Genomic DNA, 23538 nt, shown 5'->3' with positions numbered 1-23538 from the left:
AGAACTGGAGAAGGGAGAGCTTGTCCTCTAAAACCACCTTCCCCTTGAATGGAGGACAGTAAGGGAATTTTAAGAAGTGTAAGGCAGAAGTCCTCAGGGCTCTAGAAAAGGGGCGGAGATTTCCAGAGACAGCCCGGGGGGGGGGGGGGGGCAAGCTGGAGCATGCGCAATCCTCCATGCTTTTTAGCGCAGGGTGTGAATTGTGCTGAGCGGAATTGGCCCAGTTTGGGTGGAGGTCTGAGCATGGAAATGAAACAAAGCTAACTTTAGGACACCTCCAGGTCTTATCTGCGTAGACACACATTTCCTTTGGTCAGTGCACAGCCAGTTCTGGGCAGTTGACTGCTGCATGTTGCTTAAAGCACAGCTATGGAGTGTCTCTGCCAAATATCAGGTGTTTTTGAAATAAACGGAGGTAAATCAAGGCAAGGATCGTTTAGCTCTCAGGGACTGGTATGAGTAACAAAATGGTAAATTGTCCTGGATTGTGAGTTGCCCTTTCATGATTTTGGTTTTGTTCTGTTTAATTTCCCATTAAATAATGTGAATTTAGATTTCCAAAGAATTTTCCAGTCTTTACTTTGACTCTCCTGATGTGCTTAACACACTGTAAGTCTGGTAACCAATTTTAGTAGTAAGTTTTACAATGGCAGTTACTTTTATAATTTGCTATTAATTAATGATCATTATTTTATTCTAAATGTACTATTTCAACATTTTATAATTACAGTTTTGTCCTTGTGGTTCATTATTTTTCCTTTGCTTCAAAATAAGCAAGACTTTTTGATAATAGATTGAATATGGTATATTTAAATTAAATATGAATTAGGTTGAAAAATTAAAAAAAAAAATCCTAAACTTTGTAGTCCTCAAACATTTTGAGTCGGCTTATTGTGTTTGTTACTACAGATTGAGGAATATAAAGAACTCTGTGAATTTAAGAGAAAGGAGACTTACAAAAAGAAGAAAGAATTGGATAAATTAAAGCTTAAAGTGACAAAAATGAGAGAAACAGTTACTACCAGCACAGTGGTGAGAAAGAATATGTTTTTTCAAGCCTGACGCCATGCACCTCAATATACAGTGCCTTCAGTATAACTGGTAGCAGATCTTTTGAAAAAAGGAATTGATTTAATTCATCTTTATGGCATTCTGGGGAGAATGTTTTGGCATGTGAACGTTTTCTGACACTCTGTTTAAGTGTTAACAGTGCAATTGTGTATTCCTCTTTAGGAATATGATGGAAAGAAGGAAGTTTGGAATGCCTTAGGTACAAGTTGCATTTAGTGAGCCAAAATACTGCAAAAATGATTTAAAAAAAAATACAAAACCAACCAAATGTATATAGACCCATATGTAATGTTTCTGTGAAACTGCTTTATTTTACATAACAAAGTGAATAATCATGGGCAGATTCCTTAATTTTGAATGTGTAATAAAACAGAATTTAGGCTCTCTGTTTATATTTAGTACAGGAGCTTTAATATGTGAAGGGAATTTGGGAATTTGTCTATTTGAACTAGAAAATGCTTCAGAGTTCTGCACTTTTGTTTTTAAAAACTGGTAACATTGATTTAAAGCCAGGAGTCTATGATAAATATTTAAATATGAAAACTATCCTTATTTTAAAGATAAGAAAACTGAAGTTTATGGAGGTGACAGTAATTAAAGAGGTTAACATTTTCATGTTAATTAAAACAGAAGCACCTGTTAATCTATCACAATTAGGTGAATTGAGTCTTATTGTCTTCTGTTTTGAGAATTGTGTGTAAAACTATATGGGGCAAGAGAACTACTAAAACATATTTCTTATCAGAATGTTGAGTTAATTCCATTATACTTTGTGTTGGGTGATTCTGATCATTTTAGCTACGATATATCTATTGTGACATCCCATTACAAAACATAAGTAAAATCAAATATTTGCTGCAAATATGTACATTCGAAAAGATCTTTATCTGGGAGATCCCATTGTGGATGAGTGGGTTAAGACCCGACTAGTATCCATGAGGATACAGTTTCAATCCTTAGCCTCACTCAATGGTTAAAGATCTGGTGTTGCTGCAAGCTGCACTTAGGCCACAGATGTGGCTTGAATCTGGAGTTGCTGTGCTATAGTGTAGGCTAGCCCAGGTTCAACCTTAAAAAAAACAAAAAACCAAAAACAAGCCCCCAAAACAGCAACAAAAAAACCAGATCGTTATCACTTTTTAAAAATATCAACAGAGTAAGGAAGCATGAGTCAGGCTATGCTCAAAGGAGAACACAGGGGAGTTCCTGTTGTGATGCAGTGAAAACGAATCCGACTAGTATCCATAAGGATGCAGGTTCCACCCCTGGCCTCACTCACTGGGTCTGGGATCCAGTGTTACCATGAGCTGTGGTATAGGTCAGAGACACAGCTCAGATCCCAAGTTGCTGTGGCCGTGGTGTAGGCTGGCAACTGTAGCTCTGATCAACCCCTAGCCTGGGAACTTCCACAGGCCGCAGGTGTGGCCCTAAAAAGCAAAAAAAAAAGAACACAGGGTTTGTATAAAACATTTTATCTGTATGCCTAAGCTCATAACTCCAGTTTGGGCCTCATAAATTATGTCAAGCACAGCACAAGCATAGCTTGGGAAAATGCAGCATATGTTCTTTAACCTGTACTTCTAAGATCTCTAAGGCCAAATTAGACAAGGCTTGAGGTGGCAGGGATAAACTCGCCTCCAGTGTCATTCGCTACCTCCCCTAATCCAGCGCCCCACCCCACCTCACCTGTGGAGAAGAGTGTTTAAAGCGCAAACTTCAATCTGACAGATACCTGGGTTTGAATCGTGGCTCTACCAACCTGGTTTCCTCACCTGTAAGGTGGAGGTAGTGGGAATTCCCGTCATGGCTCAGCAGAAACGAATCTGATTAGTATCCATGAGGACGTGGGTTCAATACCTGGCCTCACTCAGTGGGTTAATGATCCCTCGTTGCCCTGAGCTGTGGTGTAGGTCACAGACATGGCTTGGAGCTGGTGTTGCTGTGGCTGTGGCATAGGCAGGCAGCTGTAGCTCCTATTCGACCCCTAGCCTGGGAACTTCCATATGCCGCAGGTGTGGCCCTAAAATAGCCAAAAATAAATAAATAAATAAATAAATAAATAAAGGGGGTAATAATATTGCCTACTTCCAAGGGCTTTGTGGCGATGGAATCAGGTCATGCCTATAAGGCTTTTAGCTGAGTGCTTTGAATTTGGTTAAGTTTGTTGTTATGGTACTATTGTTGTTATTGTCTGAGATTAGAAAACAGATTTTGGCTATGGACTGAGACTTCAGGGAATTTCAGGTTTATCTTCATGTGGTACTTTTTTTTTTTTAATTTGCTTTATGGACGTTCCCAGGCTAGGGGTTGAATTGGAGCTACAGGTGCCGGCCTACACCACAGCCACAGCAACTCAGGATCTGAGCCGTGTCTGTGACCTATACGACAGCTCACGGCAATGTCGGATCCTTAACCCACTGATCGAGATCAAGGATTGAACTGGCATCCTCATGGATATCTGCTGTGCCACAACAGGAACTCCCATGTGGTGCTTTTAGTTTAGAAAACTCTGCAGCCAAGTCAAGCTGCTGTGATGCTGGCAGAAGAGAATAACGGTGTGTACTTCTGAAGGTACCCTACACATGCAGGGCAGAGAGGGCCGAGAGCTAGAGGTTAGGGGTATCAGGCTGGACGAGCCTTCAGCATATAGTCACTAATCCTGATGATTGGTCAGAGTCCTTTGAACATTCTGCTAATTTTTGATGGCAGTTCTGTGATTTCAGAGCATTTTAACTCTGGAACTAGTTATAGCCCACGAGTTCAGTCATGTGAATGTTTAGAGAAAAAAGTAGTTTGGAGGAGCTTTCACCCACCTGTCTTACCTGGTATGACCAGGAGCACCTCTACACCCCCAACAGGTGTTTCTCAGGCCCCACACTGATGTTCAGGGTTAGGTGGCATTGAATAATCCATCCATGATAATTCTATGCCAGAGCAAAGGAATTTGTTTAATCAGCTTTTCTCTCAGCTCCATTCTCCCTCACAAGTTTAAATGTAGAACCAAGTTCTGATAGGTTTGCTTTCACTTTTTGTAAAAGCAAACTGTTTTGTAAAAATACTTGTTTCACTATGGATTCTCTCCACCCATATTTCCTTCTTTTTAATCATGCTAATGTTTTTTCATAGTACCCAATCTTTCCATTTCCAAAATACTCATTAATTATTAAGAAAAATTCCTTTCTGCATAAACATATCAAGGAAGGCAAAAGACCCACTTTGACTTTTACTCATCCTTATATCCTGGAATGATATTTTGAAAATAATTATGAAAATATATGTTTAATTTGTTGAAATTATAGTCAAAATGAATTCATGTCTTGAAACTTCTTTTTATAGTTTTCACATTCCTATTGCTATAATTATTTTTCTTTTCTGATGATTTTAGAATTTTTCTGTCTCTGTTTGTTTTATAAAGAAAGAACTAGTATAATGATTGCTTTTTCTTTTAACTAAAGGACACTCCCAGTGTAAAAGTTGAATAGATGATACCTGAATATTTAGTGAATTTAATGCTGTCATGGATCACTTGGCAATGAATGCCATAATTTTATTGAATTTTCAACAGGTTCTTAGTGATCACAATTTAGAGATAGCACGATTACAGGAATCCATAAAATCTTGGGAAAAACAGGTTGAAGACATGAAGAAATCCTGTAAGAACCTAGAGGATAAAATGTAAGTATGATACTATATATATATGTATTTGTAATTTTTTGTGACTGAACTGAAGGCATATGGAGGTTCCCAGGCTAGTGGTCGAATCAGAGCCTTAGATGATAGCCTGTGCCACAGCAATGCCAGATCTGAGTTGCATCTGTGACCTAAGCCACAGCTTGCATCAATGCTGAATCCTTAACCCACTGAGCGAGGCCAAGGATCAAACCAGTATCCCCATGGATACACAGATTCTTAACCTGTTGAGCCACAATGGGAACTCCCGATACTATAATTTTACTGAAGCATTTCTAGATATCATGTTTCTTTCACTTAAAAAAATTTTTTTTGATTTACAATATAATTTTATTCATTCATTCATTTACTCATTTTCATTCAGTTGCTTCAAAGTTTTTAATTCACTAACTACTGTATGCCATCCTGTAAGACATAATGGTGAACCTCGAGAATTTGTGGTCTTATGGGAAAGAATTCTATTAAAAATTACAGAAATATTTTTTTAAAAAAGCGGTTGACCTGAATCTTAGTCCATTTAATTTTTCAGGGTTAGGAGGATTTGAGAAAAAATTTAAATGTTAAAAAAAAGGATATAAAATAGTACAATAAACATATGTTTCCATTATCATACCTACCAGCTATTATTTTTTTATTTTTAAAAGAACTTTATATCATAATCATGAACACATATATGTATTTTTTAAAAAGTTTCATTGAAGTATAGTTGATTTATAGTGTTGTGATAATTTCTGCTGTACAGCAAAGTGATGTAGTTATACACACATTATTTTTAAGATTCTTTTCCCACATAGATTATCACAGAATATTGGGTAGAATTCTCTGTGCTATGCAGCAGGTCTCCATTGGCCAACCATTCCATATATCGTGGTGTGCATATGCCAATCCCAAAGCCCCAATCCATCCATCCCCCCTCCCCACTTTGGTAACCATAAATTTGTTTGCAAAGTCTGTGAGTCTCTTTCTGATCTACAATTAAGTAAACTTGTATCCTTTTTAAAGATTCCACATATGAGTGATATTGTATGATGTTTGCCTGACTTAATTTAGTATGAAAATCTCTAGGTATATCCATATTGCTGCAATTGGCATCATTTCATTCTTTTTTATGGCTGAGAAATATTCCATTGCATATATGTACCACATTTTCTTTATCCATTCCTCTGTCAATGGGCATTTAGGTTGCTTCCAAATCTTGGCTATTGTAAATAATGCTACAGTAAACATTGGGATGTATGTATCTTTTCAAATTATGCTTTTCTCTAGATAGATGCCCAGAAGTGGGTTTGCTGGATCATATAGTGGTTCTATTTTTAGTTTTTTAGGAACCTCCATACTGTTTTCCATAGTGACTGTACCAACTTATGTTCCTACCAACAGTGTAATAGGATTCCCTTTTCTCTGCACCTTCTCCCGCGTTTATTGTTTGTAGACTTTTTGATGATGGCCATTCTGACAGCACTAAGGTGATACTTCATCATAGTTTTGATTTGCATTTCTCTAATAATTACCAATGCTGAGCACTTTTCATCATGTGCTTTTTGACCATCTGCCTGTCTTCCTTGGAGAAATGTCTGTTTAGGTCTTCTGCCCATTTTTTTGATTGGGTTGTTGATTTTTTGATATTGAGCTGAATGGGTTGTTTGTATATTTTGGAGATTATCCCATGTCAGTTCCTGCAAATATTTTCTCCCATCCTGTGGATTGTCTTTTTGATTTGTTTATTAATATGGTGTATCACACTAATTGATTTGCAGATATTGAAAAAATCCTTGCATCCCTGGGATAAATCCAACTTGATCATGGTATATGATCCTTTTAATGTATTGTTAGATTCAGGTTGATAGTATTTCATGGAGGATTTTTCATTTATATTCATCAGTGATACTGGCCTGTAATTTTCTTTTTTTGTGTGTGGTATCTTTGTCTGGTTTTGCTATCAGGGTGATGATGGCCTCAGAAAATGAATTTGGGAGTGTTACTTCCTCTGCAGTTTTTTTTTGGAATAATTTCAGAAGGATAGGTATTAACTCTTCTTTAAATGTTTAATAGAATTTTCTTGTAAAGCTGTCTGGTCCTGGACTTCTGTTTTTAGGAAGTTTTCAAATCCCATTTTCAATTTCAGTACTTATGATTGGTATGTTCATATTTTCTGTTTCTTCCTGGTTCAGACTGTACCTTTCTAAGAATTTGTCCATTTCTTCTAGGTTGTTCATTTCATTGGCATATAGTTGTGTATAGTAGTCTCTTATGATTCTTTGTGTTTCTTTGACATCCATTGTAATTTCTCCTTTTTCATTTCTTATGTTATTGCTTTGAGACCTCTCCCTTTTTTTCTTAATGCGTCTGGCTAAGGGTTTATCAATTTTATGAATCTTTTCAAAGAACCAGCTTTAGTTTCATTGATCTTTTCTATTGTTTTCTTCATCTCTATTTCATTTATTTCAGCTCTGATTTTTATGATTTCTTTCCTTCTACTAACTTGAGGTTTTACTTATTCTTTCTCTAGTTGCTTTAGGTGTAAGGTTAGATTGTTTGTGATTTTTCTTGTTTCCAGAGAGAAACTTGTAGTGCTATAAACTTCCCTCTTAGAAGAGCTTTTGCTGCATATCATAGGTTTTGGATTATTGTGTTTTCATTTTCATTTGTTTCTAAGTATTTTGTTATTTCTTCTTTGATTTCTTCAGTGACCCATTGGTTGTTTGGTAGCATATTGTTTAGTTTCCACAAGTTTGAGTTGTTTGCAGTTGATTTCTAGTCTTATAGGGTTGTGGTCAGAAAAGATGCTTGATATGATGTCAATTTTCATAAGTTTACTGAGGTTTAATCTGTGGCCCAAAATGGAATCTATCCTGGAGAATGTTCCATGTGTACTTGAGAGGAATATGAATTCTGCTGCTTTTGAATGGGATATTCTGTAAATATCAATTAAGTTCATCTAGTCTAATGCATCATTTAAGACCTTTGTTTCCTTATTGATTTTCTGTATGGATGATCTGTCCATTACTATAAGTGGGGTGTAAAATTCCCTCAGTATTATTGTGTTATTGTTGATTTAAAATTCATTAATATTAGATCAAAATTATATTCTTTTATTTTATGAAAATTTGTGTGATTGTTAGCTTTATAGAACAACTTCTTCATTTTGAAATTAACCAGTCTTTTGGAAAATCAAGGGGAAAAATAGAGGATGACATAGTTTAGGAAAATGCAAAGACTTTTGAATATGTATTGTCCTCACTTCAGATCCTGACTCCCTACAAATGAATATGTCCCAGGAGGAAAGCACCGCCATAATACTACAAACTCACCTAACCATGCTGTTAGAGTTATTGTTCTTTTTTTTTTTTTTTTTTTTTTTTTGTCTTCTTGCCTTTTCTAGGGCTGCTCCTGTGGCATATGGAGATTTCCAGGCTAGGGGTCTAATCAGAGCCACAGCCACCAGCCTATGCCAGAGCCATAGCAACGCAGGATCCGAGCCGCGTCTGCAACCTACACCATAGCTTATGGCAATGCCAGATCCTTAACCCACTGAGCAAGGCCAGGGATTGAACCTGCAACCTAATGGTTCCTAGTCTGATTCGTCAACCACTGCACCATGACGGGAACTCCAGAGTTATTGTTCTTAGTCAAGAGGGATCTGCAGAACTTATTGAGAAAGTAAAGGGAACCTCAGGGCAAAAACTTTTACCCATGGGAAATATTCTATCCATCCCAAGGCCCAAAGTCTTTGCTACTTTCTGCAAAACTGTTTGTTCTTCTATTTACATGCTGTTTTCTCTTCTTGGTGAGCCCATGGCTAAGTATGACTGTTCCAAATCCTGTGTTCACTTGTCACTGATCCATCTTAAGAGATTGACCAACAGCTCTCTCCTAGGATAATTACCATATTTCCCAGCAAAAGCTCTTTGACTCAACTCTAGACAGGAAGGTCAGGTCTTTTAATATGAATATTACTTCTGGGCTTACCTTCAGGGTTTGCTGATAGTTTAAAAGACAAATTGTGGATTAAGCAGATACCCCAAAAGACAAGTAATTTCATCTGTGAGATCTTGTTAAAATAAGGCTTTAGAAAAAAAGGTTTGACTATAATTCAAATTATGTCTTCTAAAACAGTAATTGCACAGTACAGTGCTACTCTGCCATTAAATATGCGTAAAATAGGCATACCATAAAATATGCAATAATCTTTAAACTCAGTACCAGATTTTAAAATGGCAAGCTCGGAGTTCCCACTGTGGCTCAGGGATAACAAACCCAACTAGTATCCATGAGGATGCAGATTTGATCCCTGGTCCTGCTCAGTGGTTTAAGGATCGGTGTTGCTATTAGCTGTGGTATAGGTTGCAGACATGGCTTGGATGCTACATTGTCTTAGGCCAGCAGCTACAGCTCTGATTAGACTCCTGGCCTGGGAATGTCCATAAGCTATGGGTGCAGCCCTAAAAAGACAAAAAAAAAAAAAAAAAAAAAAAAAAGGAAAGCTCAAGTAATACATTAATTAAAACTCAGAATAAAGAGTCTTTTTCTTTAAAAGTGATTTGGGAATTTTAGTTGATACTTTAAAAAAATAGGCAAAGAATCATAGTGGAAAATATAGATTACCTCTTAAATTACTTTTAGGAGTTATGATGAATTTGTAATCTGTATTCATGTTATTTAACTGGTGTTAAGTATATGTTCTAGAAGGAAATTGAGATTCACTTATCTTTCACTTTGAATGGCTCATCTTTTTTTTAATGCTGTCTTTTCAAGAGTTTTCATGTGGAATCTTACTGAGGAAAAGTGCTTTTGACTAATTTGTGATTGAGGATATAATTTAATTTAATTTTTATTTTATATTAGAGTATAGTTGATCTACAATGTGTTGTTAGTTTCAGGTGTACAGCAAAGTGATTCTGTTATACATATACATATATCCATTCTTTTTCAGCCCTTCCCTACTTTTTATTAGTAAAGCTTTACTTTTTCCTCTTTACCACTTGGTAAATTAAATGGAAATTCTCTATGTTCTTATTTTCTCATCTAGTTCATTTTCTCTGTGGGAAGTGGGAAAGGCAGCTTAGCTCTTGTTTTATGGATGTGAAAAATCAAACAGTGTTGTTTCATAATATTCTGTAAGATTCTTTAAGAAAAAATTATACAGGAAAATAAAATAATTTGTACTCAACTTCCTATTGATCTGTAAGTTTTAATTCCCCTCCTCACACCTCAGTAGTATTTTGAGGTCAAAATATTGAGGAAAACCAAAAATCACTCAACAAGTTTAAATTCTGTATGTGGACAGTTAAAAGTACCTCAAATTTTCCACAAGTCCACAGGACTTTAATCATCTTTCTTTGTTATTATTGATAACAAGCATTATGTGTTTACATAATAAAGCAAATCAGTGCCTATCTTTCTAAATTTCTGTGACCTTTCTTTGCCAATCAGCTAGTTTTCAGCACAAGGGATGTGGAGTATTGGAAGCTAAATATTTTATATAAATGAAATTGTATTGTGTCCCAAATTATGTACTTGCCATTACAGTGTAGGAAGCTATGAAAATTATAGATGGCTTTTTTCATTTTCTACTATTTAAAAAAATTTTCATTGGAGTATAGTTGACTTACAATGTTATATTAGTTTCAGGTGTTCAGCAAAGTGAATCAGTTATGCATATAAGTATATCCATTCTTTTCCCCATATAGGTTATTACAAACTTTTGAGTAGATTTTCCTATACAGTAGGTATACCTGCTATACAGTAGGTTCTTGTTAATTGCCTACTTTATATAGTAGTGTGTATATGTTACTCCCTCCCACCCTCCCAATATAGATGCTTTTTTAAAGGGCTGAAATAGTTTCAGGTTTGTCAAGGTTACCAGTGACTTCCATCCTGCAAAATTTTAGTGATCTTGTCTACTCCTTAAAATGTATGAGTTCTTAATCAAATTTGACACAGACACTCACTTCCATCTTCTTGAAGTACTTTCTTCAGTTGGCTTCCCAAACATCACATTCTCTTATTTCACTTACTCTATTGCACTTACCCTACTTGTACTATTCTTCTTTCTGTCTCTAAATTTTGGAGTTCTCAACTCTTCATGATTCTCTGTTCTCTACTGGTACTCTCCATACATGATTTCATTAAACCTCAGACTTTCTATTCTACAGTGACTCCCAAATTTATATATCCAGCCATGATCTCTAAATGGATATAGTCTACAGTTTCTTTGCCCTTTCCATTTGGAGGATATCTCAAGTATAACATGTCCCAAACAGACTTCTTAATTTCCCATCTCTCTGAAATAGGTCTTCCTTTCATCTTCCATATTACCATTTACCTAGTTACCCCAGCCAGAAAAACAAAGAGTCATCCACCATTCCTGCTTTCCCCATTACTTAACCCTAACCTAACAAACCAATTAACATAACCCTAACCCAGCTCTAACTCCAGTCAAATCTGAAGCCATGTCCTCTTGCTTTCATCTTCAAAATATATCCTGATTCCCAGCTATCACCACCTCCACCACTACAATCTTAATCTGAGCCACCTGCCATTATCTCTTCTGGATCACTGTCATAAACTCCTACATAGCCTGTCTTCCTATACTGTTGTCTTTTGCTACTAAGTAGCCAGAATTATCTTTACAAGATGCAAATCAGTTCATATCACCATTTTCCTTTAAAAATTCTCCCCTGGTTCCCTTCAAAATAAAATCTGAACCTCTACTTCAAGACCCTACATGATGTGGGCTGTGTATACTTCCTCAGCAATTTCACACTCCTTTCTTCATCATATACAATAAACTTGTTGCTTTCTCAGGATATTGTCACCTGCTGTTCCTTCTATATGAAGAGCTCTTCCTTAAAAGCATCTCATCCTTCAGGTCTTTTGCAAGTTATCCCAAGAAATGTTCCCTAATCACCTATCTATAGTACTATCCTCACTCTCAAGATTTCTCTATCCTTTATCCTACCTTGTGATCTTTGGAACATTTAACACTCTCTGAAATATGTTTATTTTTTATAACTTGCTTATATTCTGAGTACTCCACTAGAGTATAATTTCCGTGAGGGTAGAGACTTATCTTGTTCTGTATCTCTAGTACCTATAACACCTTCAGAGCATATTATTCAAAAATTGATTCTTAATTAATATACAAAGTATTAATATATATCAATTCAAAAGATAAAAATGATTATTTAATAAATTATAAATAAAAACATTGCATAGGTAGATGGGGACTGGAAGTTTCTGATGTCAGAAATAAATGTGGCTTTGCTGGAAAACATGTCCTAATAGGAATTTATTTGGCTTCCTTTGTTCATAGGCTTTTTTTTAGGACTAACAAGGAAAAACTGGATGATGCATCTAATGTTGAAAAAAGTGAATTATTGCTGAAGATAAAACAGGTAGGAACATAGAAATGATGACTTTAAATTATTTTTAGTTAATATTTTAAGTATATCTGAAAATGTAAAAATTTCCATAAGTGGCATTTTCATTAACCAATAATAATCCTGGTCATTCACAGTGACTGATTTAAAGATTTAATCAGTAAACTGGAAGGGAATAATGGAAGTCAACTAAGCTAAACAGAAAAAAACAAAAAAAAAGAATTAAAAAAATAAACATAGTTTAAGAGACCTCTGGGACAATATCATTATACTAATATTCACATTCTAAGGATCCTAGAAAGAGAAGAGAGAGAAAGAGACAGAGAACATAAATGAAGAAATAATAGCTGAAAACTTCCCTAACCTGAGAAAGAAAATAGCTATCTAAGTCCAGGAAGCATAGAGATTCCCACAGAAGATAAATCCAAAGAGATTCACACCAAGACACATTGTAATGGAAATGGGAAAAATTAAAGATAAAGAGAGAATCTTAAAAAGCAGAAAAGGAAAAGCAATTGGCTATGTACAAGGCAACTACCAAAAGAATCAGAAAACAATCAACAAAATGTCAGTAAGTACATACCTATTAATAATTGCTTTAAATGTAAATGGACTAAATACTCCAATCAAAATACATAGAGTTGCTGATGGATTAATAAATAAATAAATATATATGCTACCTACAATAGACTCCCTTCAGATAAAGGCACACAGACTGAAAGTGAGGACATGGAAAAAGGTGTTCAGTGCTAAAGGAAATAAAAAGAAAGTAAGGACAGCAATACTAATATCAGAAAAATAGACTTTAGATCAAAGGCTATAACAAGAGAAAAAGAAGGACAATACATATTGGAAAAATGGATCAATTCAACAAGAAGAAATAACTATTGTAAATACATATGCACCCAACATAGGAGCAGCTAAATACATAAAGCAAATATTAACAAACATAAAGGGATAAATTGAAAATAACACAATAATAGTGGGGGACTTTAACACTTCAGTTATATCAATGGACAGATAATCCAGACAGAAAATCAATAAGGAAACAAGAGCCATAAATGACACATCAGACCAATGGACTCTCTAGATATATATCCGTATATACATCCCTTCCTAACCTAACTTGCCTACTTCATTTGAAGCAATTCAGTAGAGACATCCAAACACAAAGTTCTTCAGAACACTGATGGGTATTATCCTTTGTTCTTGAATAGAAATATTTAACAATAGATAAGCATGATATCCAGTCAGAGAGGTTTTGAGCAAGAGCTTCTGTTGATTTTTACACTTTCTTTTCCCTGTGTAGTTTATCTTCTGGGAAAAGGACATACAGATCTTGCTGAATCATCCCAGTTTATCAATCCCAATCCTTATTTCAGAATGAATTATTACTTTATGGTTTTGCATCAGTGTTTACTACCTTTCTATACTTTTGTCATAATTTATAGGAGAGTCCCACAACATTCATGGTATTGTCATTGTGTATGAAGTAATATACTCAATGCTCTAGAGAGCTACCCCCATGACTGTGCCCTGAACCCCTCAAAAAAGCCATGAAGCAAATCTTCTACTTCAATTCCTTTTTTTCTAGGTGGCTGAAAAACTGAACAACTGTCGTTTAGAGAACAAAGATCTACAAGAGAGATTGAACACTGTTACCAGACAATATAAAATTGTCTTAAATGAGGAGAATAAGGTTTTCATGCAGAAACGGAAAATTCATGTTGAGTATGTTTCTATCCATGATCCATACATGTATCCACATGCTATAGTTATGCTTCCTTTGCTATCAAAATGGTCACTCTCCACTTAAGCTTATTCTAGTTTTAAGATCTGTTGACAATAAAATATTCTTTACCCAATCATAAATAAATATACTCCTAATTCACCTCTCTATATACTGCATAATGTTTTCCTCATGTGAGCCAGACAGAACCCATAAATACTAAATCCGCTATTTTTACTTCTAAGTCAGATTCTTAAAAAAGAATAACCATGCCTTTACTCTAGGAGACTGTCTTTAAGAAGTATGAGTTCTGTTTTCATCAGAAACTGGCTCTGCACCTGCATTTCCTATCTCAGAAAAACACTTGGTCATTGACACAATCCCCTAACTCAGAGGATGGGAAATTATTCAAGGAAATCCCTTGAATAATTTACTAAAATTATTACTAAATTATTACTTTACTAAAACTCTGCTCTAGCATCAAGGCTTGTCAATTCCACCTCTCAAGTAGTTCTCAAATATATCCTATCCTCCTTTCTAACTCCCTTCTTTTCATTCCTTTCAGCCTCTTTGGTTTGGCTTTCCTATCAAAAGTTCTTTCTAGGCATTCCCATTGTGACTCAGTGGAAATGAATCCGACTACTATCCATAAGAATGTGGGTTTGATCCCTGGCCTCACTCAGTGGGTTGGGAATCCTGCATTGCTGTGAGCTGTGGTGTAGGTGGCAGACTCAGCTTGGATCTGGTGTTGCTGTGGTGTAGGCTGGCAGCTGTAGCTCCAATTCGACCCCTAGCCTGGGAAACTCCATATGCCATGGGTGTGGCCCTAAAAAAGTAAAAAAAAAAAAAAAAAAGTTTTATACTTTCTTCTCTACCACCCCTGACTTGTCTGCTTCCCTTTCACCAGAATGGTCCTTCTGAAAATCTCTCTGTGGCCATTCCTTTTCCATCATTCACTGCATTGTTACCAGCTGGGTACAAATTGCCTTGTCAGTTGTTCTGTCTTACTCAGCACTGTATTCCCAGGATCTTGCCCATTGCTTATGAGGTAGTGGGCATTCACCAATGTTTTCCTAGTGAGTATTACAGAATAACATCTTACAAGCATGAAGTATGTAAGTAATAATCCATTATTACACTCAGAGTTAAGCTATATGGAAGTGTAATTATGGGGTCAAGGCCCACTTGTGTGCAGCTGAATTTATGGTCAGTGTTTTAGCATTTAAATGTTATTGCAATCATTTTATCTCATCCAGTTGAACAACCTACTAAGAATGATACTTTAGTATTCTTCAGGCAAAATCTTTCCTCAGATTAATACCAAGTTCTCAGTTTGAATCATAAAATGTACTGATTACAAAAACAATTGTAACACTAAAGCATTTTTGTTGGGTTTTGTGTTCTTTAACGTGGGATACCATAGCAAATTACCATGGACTTTGAAGCTTAAACAATAGAAAAATTTCTCACAGTTCAGGAGGCTGAATGTCTGAGATCAGGGTGCCAGTGTGGTCAGGTTCTGGTGAGAGCCCCCTTTCTGACATGCAGATGGCCAGTTGCCTTCCTACTGTGTCATTACACAGTAGAGAGAGAAAGAGAGCAAGCTCTCTGATGTCTCTGCCTAAGAGGCCTCCACCCTCATGACTTCCTATAAGTCAAATCAAAGACCACAAACTGGGGGCCAGGGCTTCACCATATGAATTTGTGGGGGCAGGGGGACACAATATAGTCCACAACAGTTTTGAAGAAGACGAGACACTTAAAGCATGTCCTGTTATAGGCACGTTCCTGTCAATGTCTGGAAATTTGAACAAAAACATCTCATTATTCTCTCTGAAACTTAGAGACAAAAAAATAAAACAACTTTTAATAAAATACCTCATGGCTACCACCTACTGGCTTGAGCATGTTACATCTTCGTTAATCCTTATACTCAGTGAGATAGGTATTGAGATTCCCATTTCTTGGAGGGGGATCCTGAGGCTCACCCACAGGTGAAGTTTCTTTTTAAGGTTACACTGCTGGGAAGAGGTAGAGCCCTATCCAAAGTCAGCCTGATCGACTCCTTCATCTTTTACAAAAGAATAACAGAACTGATAAATTCATTCAAAGAGACATACCTACTCAGAGGGATGAAGTACTATAGACCTGTCCTTATGGTTTTATGGTTGCTGTTGCAGTTAATGTGCCTTTCATGGCTCAAAGAGTTTCATAAGTTTATATTTAGCCACGACTAGCAAAAAGACTTTGTTTCTATTTTCAATAGTTTATTTGGTAGCTAAGTTCATGAATTGAACTTTGCAAACGACTTTTTAAATTCTTGTTTTTGATTGCATATTTTATTATACTGAGAAATTAAAAATGATTATTTCAACCTTCGACAAATGATAACTGTTATTTTTCATGGTAGAAATCAGAAACAACTGGCATTTATAGCTCAGAAAGAAAACTTCCTATCAAAAAGAAGGGTGGACATCAAAAATATGGAAGAAGGACTTATCACCCTCAATGATCTTCATCGGTATGTTTGTTGCCTTTGAAATTTTTAATCTTTATTCCTCTGCATTTATGTTTTTAATCAATGGTGATAGTAAATCTATGTCAATTGCTCATATACTATGGAAGAGGAGGTTCCTAATTGGCTTTCACTGTTTGACAGCCCAGATAAGTTGTTTTCATTGATTCTTTTGTTGAAAGGTTAGCCAGGAGCTGAATTCTTTGTAAGCTGCTTCTGATATCTGTGTTAGAGCCTTCACATTCCCCTCTATCCCAGATTCATAGGCACATCTTCCATCCTTAATTACCACTCATCCCTAGTTCAAGAATCTGTATTGACTTTCTAAGCTATACATCGCATCAAATCAGCACTCAGTCTAGAATCCAGATTCCTCACCATTTTGTTAATCTTCAGCCCTCCTTTGTCAGAGAGTTACTTCCCTTCGTGTCCTCTGTATGCAGGAAGTTTGCCTAAGGCCGCTAGAATCCTGACTTGCTCCTTTCCTCTATGTCTTTGCACATGACGATGTCCTTTCCTTGGTAAGATTGTACCTCCATCCTGGCATCCCATATTCCTCCTTCTATAAAACATTATCCACTAATAGCCTTTCCTCAACTATCTCCTTAAAATATGTCCTTACATATTCTTGGGTTCAATACTTGCAAAGGCAGTTTGCACTTGCAGAAAATTGTAATTGTCTATTAGTCTGTCACAAGCTTTGTTTTGTCTCTAAATTAGATAGTAATTTTATTGTACATAAGAATTATGCAGAAAGTCTTTTATACCTTTTAACAGCTCCCACAAATGCAAAATCCAATATATTTTTCTTGTTTTTAGAGCAACAAAGGAAGTATATCAGAAACAAATAAGAGTCCTGAGTGATAACCGGCAAAGAGAACATGAGAGATGGTAAAACAAAAACAAAAAACAAAAACAAAAACAAAAAAAAAGCCTACTTATATTATAAGTAGTATAGGTTATCTTAATTAGCAGTTCCTCAGAGTGTCTGTCAGTTGCTAGAGTCCAAGGAAATTGTTCTCCCAAATTAAATGATATGAGTGCTCTTGGATCCAGATGTGTTTGTTTGTTTGCTTTTTTCATCACTGAACAGAACCAGAGGTTTTCATTCCAATCATGTGTAGTCTCCAAAGAGTAAAATTGCCAAGATCTGCACAGTGCCTCTTGCTTATCCAGGCTTCTGTGTGGACCAGTGAGGGAGGTGATCTGCAGGCCAGAGGCGAGTGGTCAAACACGCAGGTTATGCAGATGGACTGCTTTGGTTGCTCTGCTTTTTACTAGCTCTGTGATGGGGCTAAGTTATTTAATAATGTCTCTGCTCCCATCCCTATAAAGTGAGGAATGATAGTAGCACCTACCTTAGTGGGTTGCTGTGGGTAAGATCCATGTAAAAAGTATGTAGCTCAGGGCCCAGCGCCTAGAAGACACTTGCAGAAACTTAGCTATATTTTTGTTGTTGTCATTGTTATTATTACTATTCATCAAACTCCAATGGGACATTTTTATCCTTTTCTAATTATACAGATTTTTAATATTATGGTGGAGAGAAAAATTTGAGAGCCCAGCAGCTCGAAATCCCTTACTAGCATTTTGAGTAATTTGTAACTCCATTAGTATTTCTGTCTGAGACTTATCTTTTTCCACCTACCCCTGGATCTTCCGCATTTCTGTCCTTTACCTGAAGCAGGCAAGCTACCAGGCTACCAAGTGTGGTTTGCGCATTGTCCTATTGGATGTACCAGCACAACTTAATATGTAAAGATGGCATTGAATCAGCTAATGTCCTGTCTTATTTTTTCAGTTAATGTGCCTAGTCTACATCATCAACAGCACAAACAATTTTGTATAATCATAATAGGATTTGTTTTGTTTTCAATTCCTTCATCTTTTCAGGAAACTGTGAGGTCAGTTTGATGATAACACTTTCTGTTCTAATCTCTAGTATTATAACCCAGTGGAAAAAAGCTTGTTTGCTAAAGAAACACACACGTTGGGCCATCCAGATAAAGGCTGAAATACAAGAAATTATAGGTGAAATTCAGGATGCTGAACTGAGACGCAGTGGATTATTGCAAGAGGTAAAGGCACTTAAGAGGCTTAGTACTGGCTAGCTATATTGCTTGTCAGTAACTCTTCAATATTTCATTATACTTTCCTTATTAAAAGGTATTTTCCTTTCTGCTGATTTCAAGTTTAGAGTGAATTATGTAACTTCAGAAATGTATCCATTTGCTATATATTAACTATCAGAATTTAGCAGAGTAGCAGTTCTCAGCAGAATATGGCTTTGAAGCATAAAACTAAAACTTGAGAATGGCATTTAGAGAAACTATCTCTAAAAATAGAGACGAAGCATCATTTATTTAGCGCCTATATTTATCTTCTGCCTACCCTCCATCCCCTGCTACTCCCATTCCCCATTTCTTCATGTCATTTATAGATACTGTTTGGGGAAGGAATTAATTGCTGGAGGGTGAAAAGATCCCCCTCCAGGAGAAATAATATAACCTGAAATCAGAGCCAAGTCTCCTACACAGAGATGTTAATTTACCTGGCTGTTTGAAAATGTTGTAAATGTTGTATTGCACACTATAAGATAAATGATACATTCTCTTTTTTTCTTTTTCCCAATTAGACCAGTTTTAGAGAAAAGGAGATCCATGAATTTTTGGCACAGATTGAACAACTTACATTACAATTAAAACAAGAGGAGGAGGAATTTGTTGTGAAAGAAAAAAAGTTAATTCAAGAGTTGAGCATGTATGAGGTAAATTTTATTTTACATCTAAGAACGATTTTAGATGGCTCTGTGTGTGTGTGTTGGGGGGTATTTCCTGCCATTCTGATCAGTTAAATGTAAAGTAAATCTTCTGGTATGAGCAAGCCTGCAATTGAACTCAGAATCTTACTTCTTTTCCTAAAAAAGAAATAGAGCAACTAGAAATCTCTTTCTTTTTTCAGTTAAAAAAAAAATTGCACACTCCAAGTTATTAGGAGAAGGCTGGCAAAGTCCGTAGAGAGAGGTGGCATATTGGAGAAAACCATAGACCGCTGAAACAGGAAAGGCTGAGGAGAGTAATGAAGGGTGAGGGAGGCCGACCTCAGACCTCCTTAAAGAGAGGCCATTATATTTGCCAGAGAACTGCCAAGAGCCAGCCTGGGATAAAATAGAGCAGGGATGCTGAGGAAGTGGAGGGAGAAGGCACTGAAAGGCCCCAGGGGGCCCAGAGAAGGCAGGTCTCCAGACACACAAGGAAAACAAACCTTTTAAGGAGATGGCGTTACCTGGACAGGCAAGGCATGTTTCTTAGAAACCACCATTGGTGGAGGAGCTGAGGAAAAAAGGGATGAGAGGAGAAGGCTTCAAGGCTTGATTCAGTTTGAAGACGGAGGAAAAGGCCTGTCTGTACCCAAAGAGGAGCTTTATTTGAAGGCACTGGTGCCTGGCTGTAGCAAGGGAGTAGGTCCTTACATGTGAGCAGTCCTTATATGTCAAAGTTCAGATCTTACCAGATCCAAGCCCACTCCTCCTACATCGCACACACCCTGCCAGGTCCTGCAGAAACTCTCTGCAGATAACTGGTCCCAGGAAAAGCCAATTCTTTCTAAGATGAATAGCAAAAAAGAAGCAGATACGTCCTCCACACAAAAAATGTTATGAGAAAAACAAGCGAAAGGAGAGTGAAACTTTCCAGCAAAGGAAGCACCCTTAGAAAAATGGTGCCGGAAAGACGAAAACTGTGACTCAACATTCCTCCATGAATGCAGAATAAATCATTTTATAGAGGTGCCGAGGAAGATCAGCCATATGGAAATATAGGAACTCAGAGAAGAGACGTCAGAAGGGGATGGCCAGAAATAGGAAGAGGAGAGTTGGAAATTGGCACCACTCAGGGAACAAACAAGAGAAAAAAAGCATTGCACAAATCATACAAAATCAGAAGGAACAGAAGGGAGGAGAGGAGAGGTGGGAACTATTTCTCTTTTAGTTGTAGACTCCCGGGGTGCCCAGGATTTTTCTAAGTGCTGAAAAACAGAAATTTTTAAAAAGAGTTTAAAAAAAAAAAAAAAAAAAAAAAACCCAAACTGAAGAACTTTCCCTTATGGGGGTGGGGCTTGAAAATAAACAAGATAAACAGTAGACCCCCCCCCCAAAAGGAGTTATGAACCTAACTAGTATCCATGAGGATGGGGGTTCAATCCCTGGCCTCCCCCAGTGAGTTAAAAACCCAGCATTGCCGTGAGCTGTATGCCTAAGAGATGCTGGTTCCTATTTGAGCATGGGGCTTCTCAGCCAGGGAGGCCTTCACACCTCACCCCGTGGGTCTCTTTCTCTTGCACCAAGCTATCACTATTAATAGAGCTAGTCTCTGGTTGGCTGTGTTCTGAGGACACCTCCCACCAGAGAAGCATGTCTGGGGGTCTTCTGGTACTTCGGGATTCCTTCAAATTATGTATATATGAAACTTAGATAAAAATAAAAAATGAAAATAAAAGTCTTTAAGAGTAAACTGGGTCAAGTATGGCCTATTCAAATCTTAAGAGTCTGGGTATCTAGTTGAGAAGTCTCCCTGACATGGTTATTACAGAGGAGAAAATCTTTCCCAGTACAGGCTGAAGGAAACAGGTAGAGGAAAGGAAGGGCGGGTGTGCCACCTTCAGCATGAGGGTGACATCTCTGGGTGCAAGTGGCAGCTTCCATTCTCATCCGCTTCCAGACGGGGGAAGGAGGAGGGACCCAGGGAGCACATACCCCTTCCTACTGTAGGAGCAGGACCAGAAACCTCATGCAGCACCCTGTCCATGAACCCGTTGGTATACCCTCCTGCAGGGGAAGCTGGGAAATCACTCTAATTGGCAGGTGTATGCTCAACTAAAACTCAGCAGTCCTGATGTTGGAGGATGGGGGAATAGATTGTAAATGTCAATTGGCTGTCTTTGCCTTAGTCACCATTTTAAATCCACCCTGACTTCCTAAGACAGGTTCAACTATATTCCATCTGAAATGAAATAAAACCTGAGTTTGAATATATAAGCAAGCATTTCATGTTTTGTTTTGGGCACTTTTAACCCCTGTAGTGTGGAATTATATCCGTTTATTTCTACCCCTCCCCATTTCTTCCTTACAGCCACATTTCTTAGAGCTTGTGTACATTTTGTTTTGCTGCCTGGTTTTATTATTTTTTCCATAAAATATCAATAAATAGAATTATTCTCAGATATGTTTTAGGGGATACATCTATGGTAGCAGTATTAGAACCATAGCAGTAGGGCTATAGACCTGAAAGGATCTTTGTAGAGTCCAGTGAATTTAATCTCCTAACACTAGAGATTGATAGAAAGCCCATGAGTTGACTGATAAATGTTGGCTGATAAATGTTCATTAAATGTTTCTATGCATCTTAGGATAGGAGGAGACCAAGATAGACAGAACTCTCCCCATCAAAGACCTGACATGTTATTCTAGAATAGGGTGGAAATTCTCCACAATCATACCTCACAATCAGCTTTACTGTCTTTAAAGCAAAGATTTGTTCAGGAAGCGCAAATTAACAAAGTAAAGGAAGATGAACTGGTTGAGTGTCTTCCACAACTTCATGTGGCAGAAGAAGAGTACATGGACAAAAACAAAAAATTTGAAGAGCTCACTGATGTCATTACAGGTACATATGAAGCAGTAATTGACCTCAAGCCCAGGTAAGGTTTTCACTGTTGTGTTCTAACAAAGGTGGGTCATTCATCACAAGCCAGTGTTGAAATTCTCCAATCTTTTCCCATCAGCATTAACTCTCTATTCTCTAGTTTTTGCATCTTCCACTAATCTCCTGTCCTCCATACCACAGTACTACTGTTACTCTTGTCAACCTTTTCCTTTTCTCTTTTAAAGATGTTTAAAATTAAGAATTTGTAGCAACCATATTACACAGTTTCTCTCTGTACTTGGTAAAGGTAGTGCCAACTCCTTCATCTCCTACTATGTTGGGGAATTATTTGTTTCTTAACATGAAGCTTATCAGGTAGGTACTCCTCAGATTTTTTCCATAACCTACCCCTGAGGCAGAGATGGATAAGAGTTTATCCGAGATCTGGGGGCTTCATAGAGGATGTGAAATGTGTCTGAAAGTATGCATATTTTGCATTCTATTGCATGGCACAACCGTGTGTGTTTAATATAAAAGCAGTTATTTTCTCCACAAAAATTGGGTGTGGTCATCCAACCCTGAACACAAAAGTTCACAAATCTAGAACCATCACTAGAGGTGTAAGTCTTGAACTTGGGGAGTAAAGGATTTAGGTTATTAAGCAGGACAACCTCTAGAACTTCTTTCTTCTAGATGATTAAAGAAGTGCCATTGGAATCAGAAGGCCAGACCAAAATTACAGAAAATACTGGAACAGGAGTATATAAACATGCACTGCAGTGGAACTGATCACCTGGCAAAGACGAATATGGGGACAGGAATTTAAAGAGTGTGTCAAAACAGGGTAGACATATGGAAACTAAATATGTCCAAATGTGAGATAAATAAGTATTCAAGTGAAGAGTGGTAACTGTCAAGGAAGGTGGATTTTTAAGAGTATAAGAATAGTGTAAGGGTACGTACCTGGGTCATTGGTCTGATCCCCATTCTTCAGTTGATTTTCCATTTTTGCCAGGTTTTCATTTAGTCAATTTAGGTTTTCTTGGTCTTTTACCAAGACTTACAATATACATGTTCCCAGTTTTCTACTTCCCTAACCTTCCTCCATGCCTTCTTGCACTAGGTGGAGGCTTATAAGAAACCCTGTGAGTGTGAAAGTAAGCTATATGTTGCAGTCTGTTGTAAGGACTGATTCTCTTAGATCAAAGAAAATGTGGGTAAAATACTGAAGAAAGAAGAGAAAAGAGGGGCAGGTAGAAGAAAAGAAGGAAAGGGGGCCTACTAGCAATGTGCTTCAGCGAGTAGGAAAATGTACTTTACCTGCCCTCAGTGAGACTTAGAGAGGGTATAATATATAAGGGCTCAGTACACAGACAGAAGAATGCTGTGATGTGGTTAAATATGATGGATAAAACACACGCTTCTATCTTTTCTCCCTAATAAAACTTCATAAAAATATGTGCAAAAGGTTGTTTTAAAGATATAAACTGTTAAGTGCAATGAGGTTGG

The 23538-nt window shown here is 37.1% G+C and overlaps 1 protein-coding gene across 1 annotated transcript in view; it reads left to right on the top strand.

Annotated features, from left to right (window-relative positions):
• Positions 1-23538, top strand: part of CCDC175 (coiled-coil domain containing 175) — a 75924-nt gene that overhangs the window by 21547 nt on the left and 30839 nt on the right. Inside the window, 9 exon segments of the mRNA XM_013985897.2 lie at positions 910-1032; positions 4637-4746; positions 12077-12158; positions 13738-13874; positions 16283-16393; positions 17207-17278; positions 18330-18465; positions 19023-19154; positions 21912-22050. Of these exon segments, the coding sequence (XP_013841351.2) occupies positions 910-1032; positions 4637-4746; positions 12077-12158; positions 13738-13874; positions 16283-16393; positions 17207-17278; positions 18330-18465; positions 19023-19154; positions 21912-22050 (1042 nt within the window).

Source organism: Sus scrofa, chromosome 1, assembly GCF_000003025.6.
Source record: "Sus scrofa isolate TJ Tabasco breed Duroc chromosome 1, Sscrofa11.1, whole genome shotgun sequence".
NCBI lineage: Eukaryota > Metazoa > Chordata > Mammalia > Artiodactyla > Suidae > Sus > Sus scrofa.
Note: the sequence above shows the minus strand (reverse complement) of the source record. Positions and strands in the feature narration are given on the sequence as shown.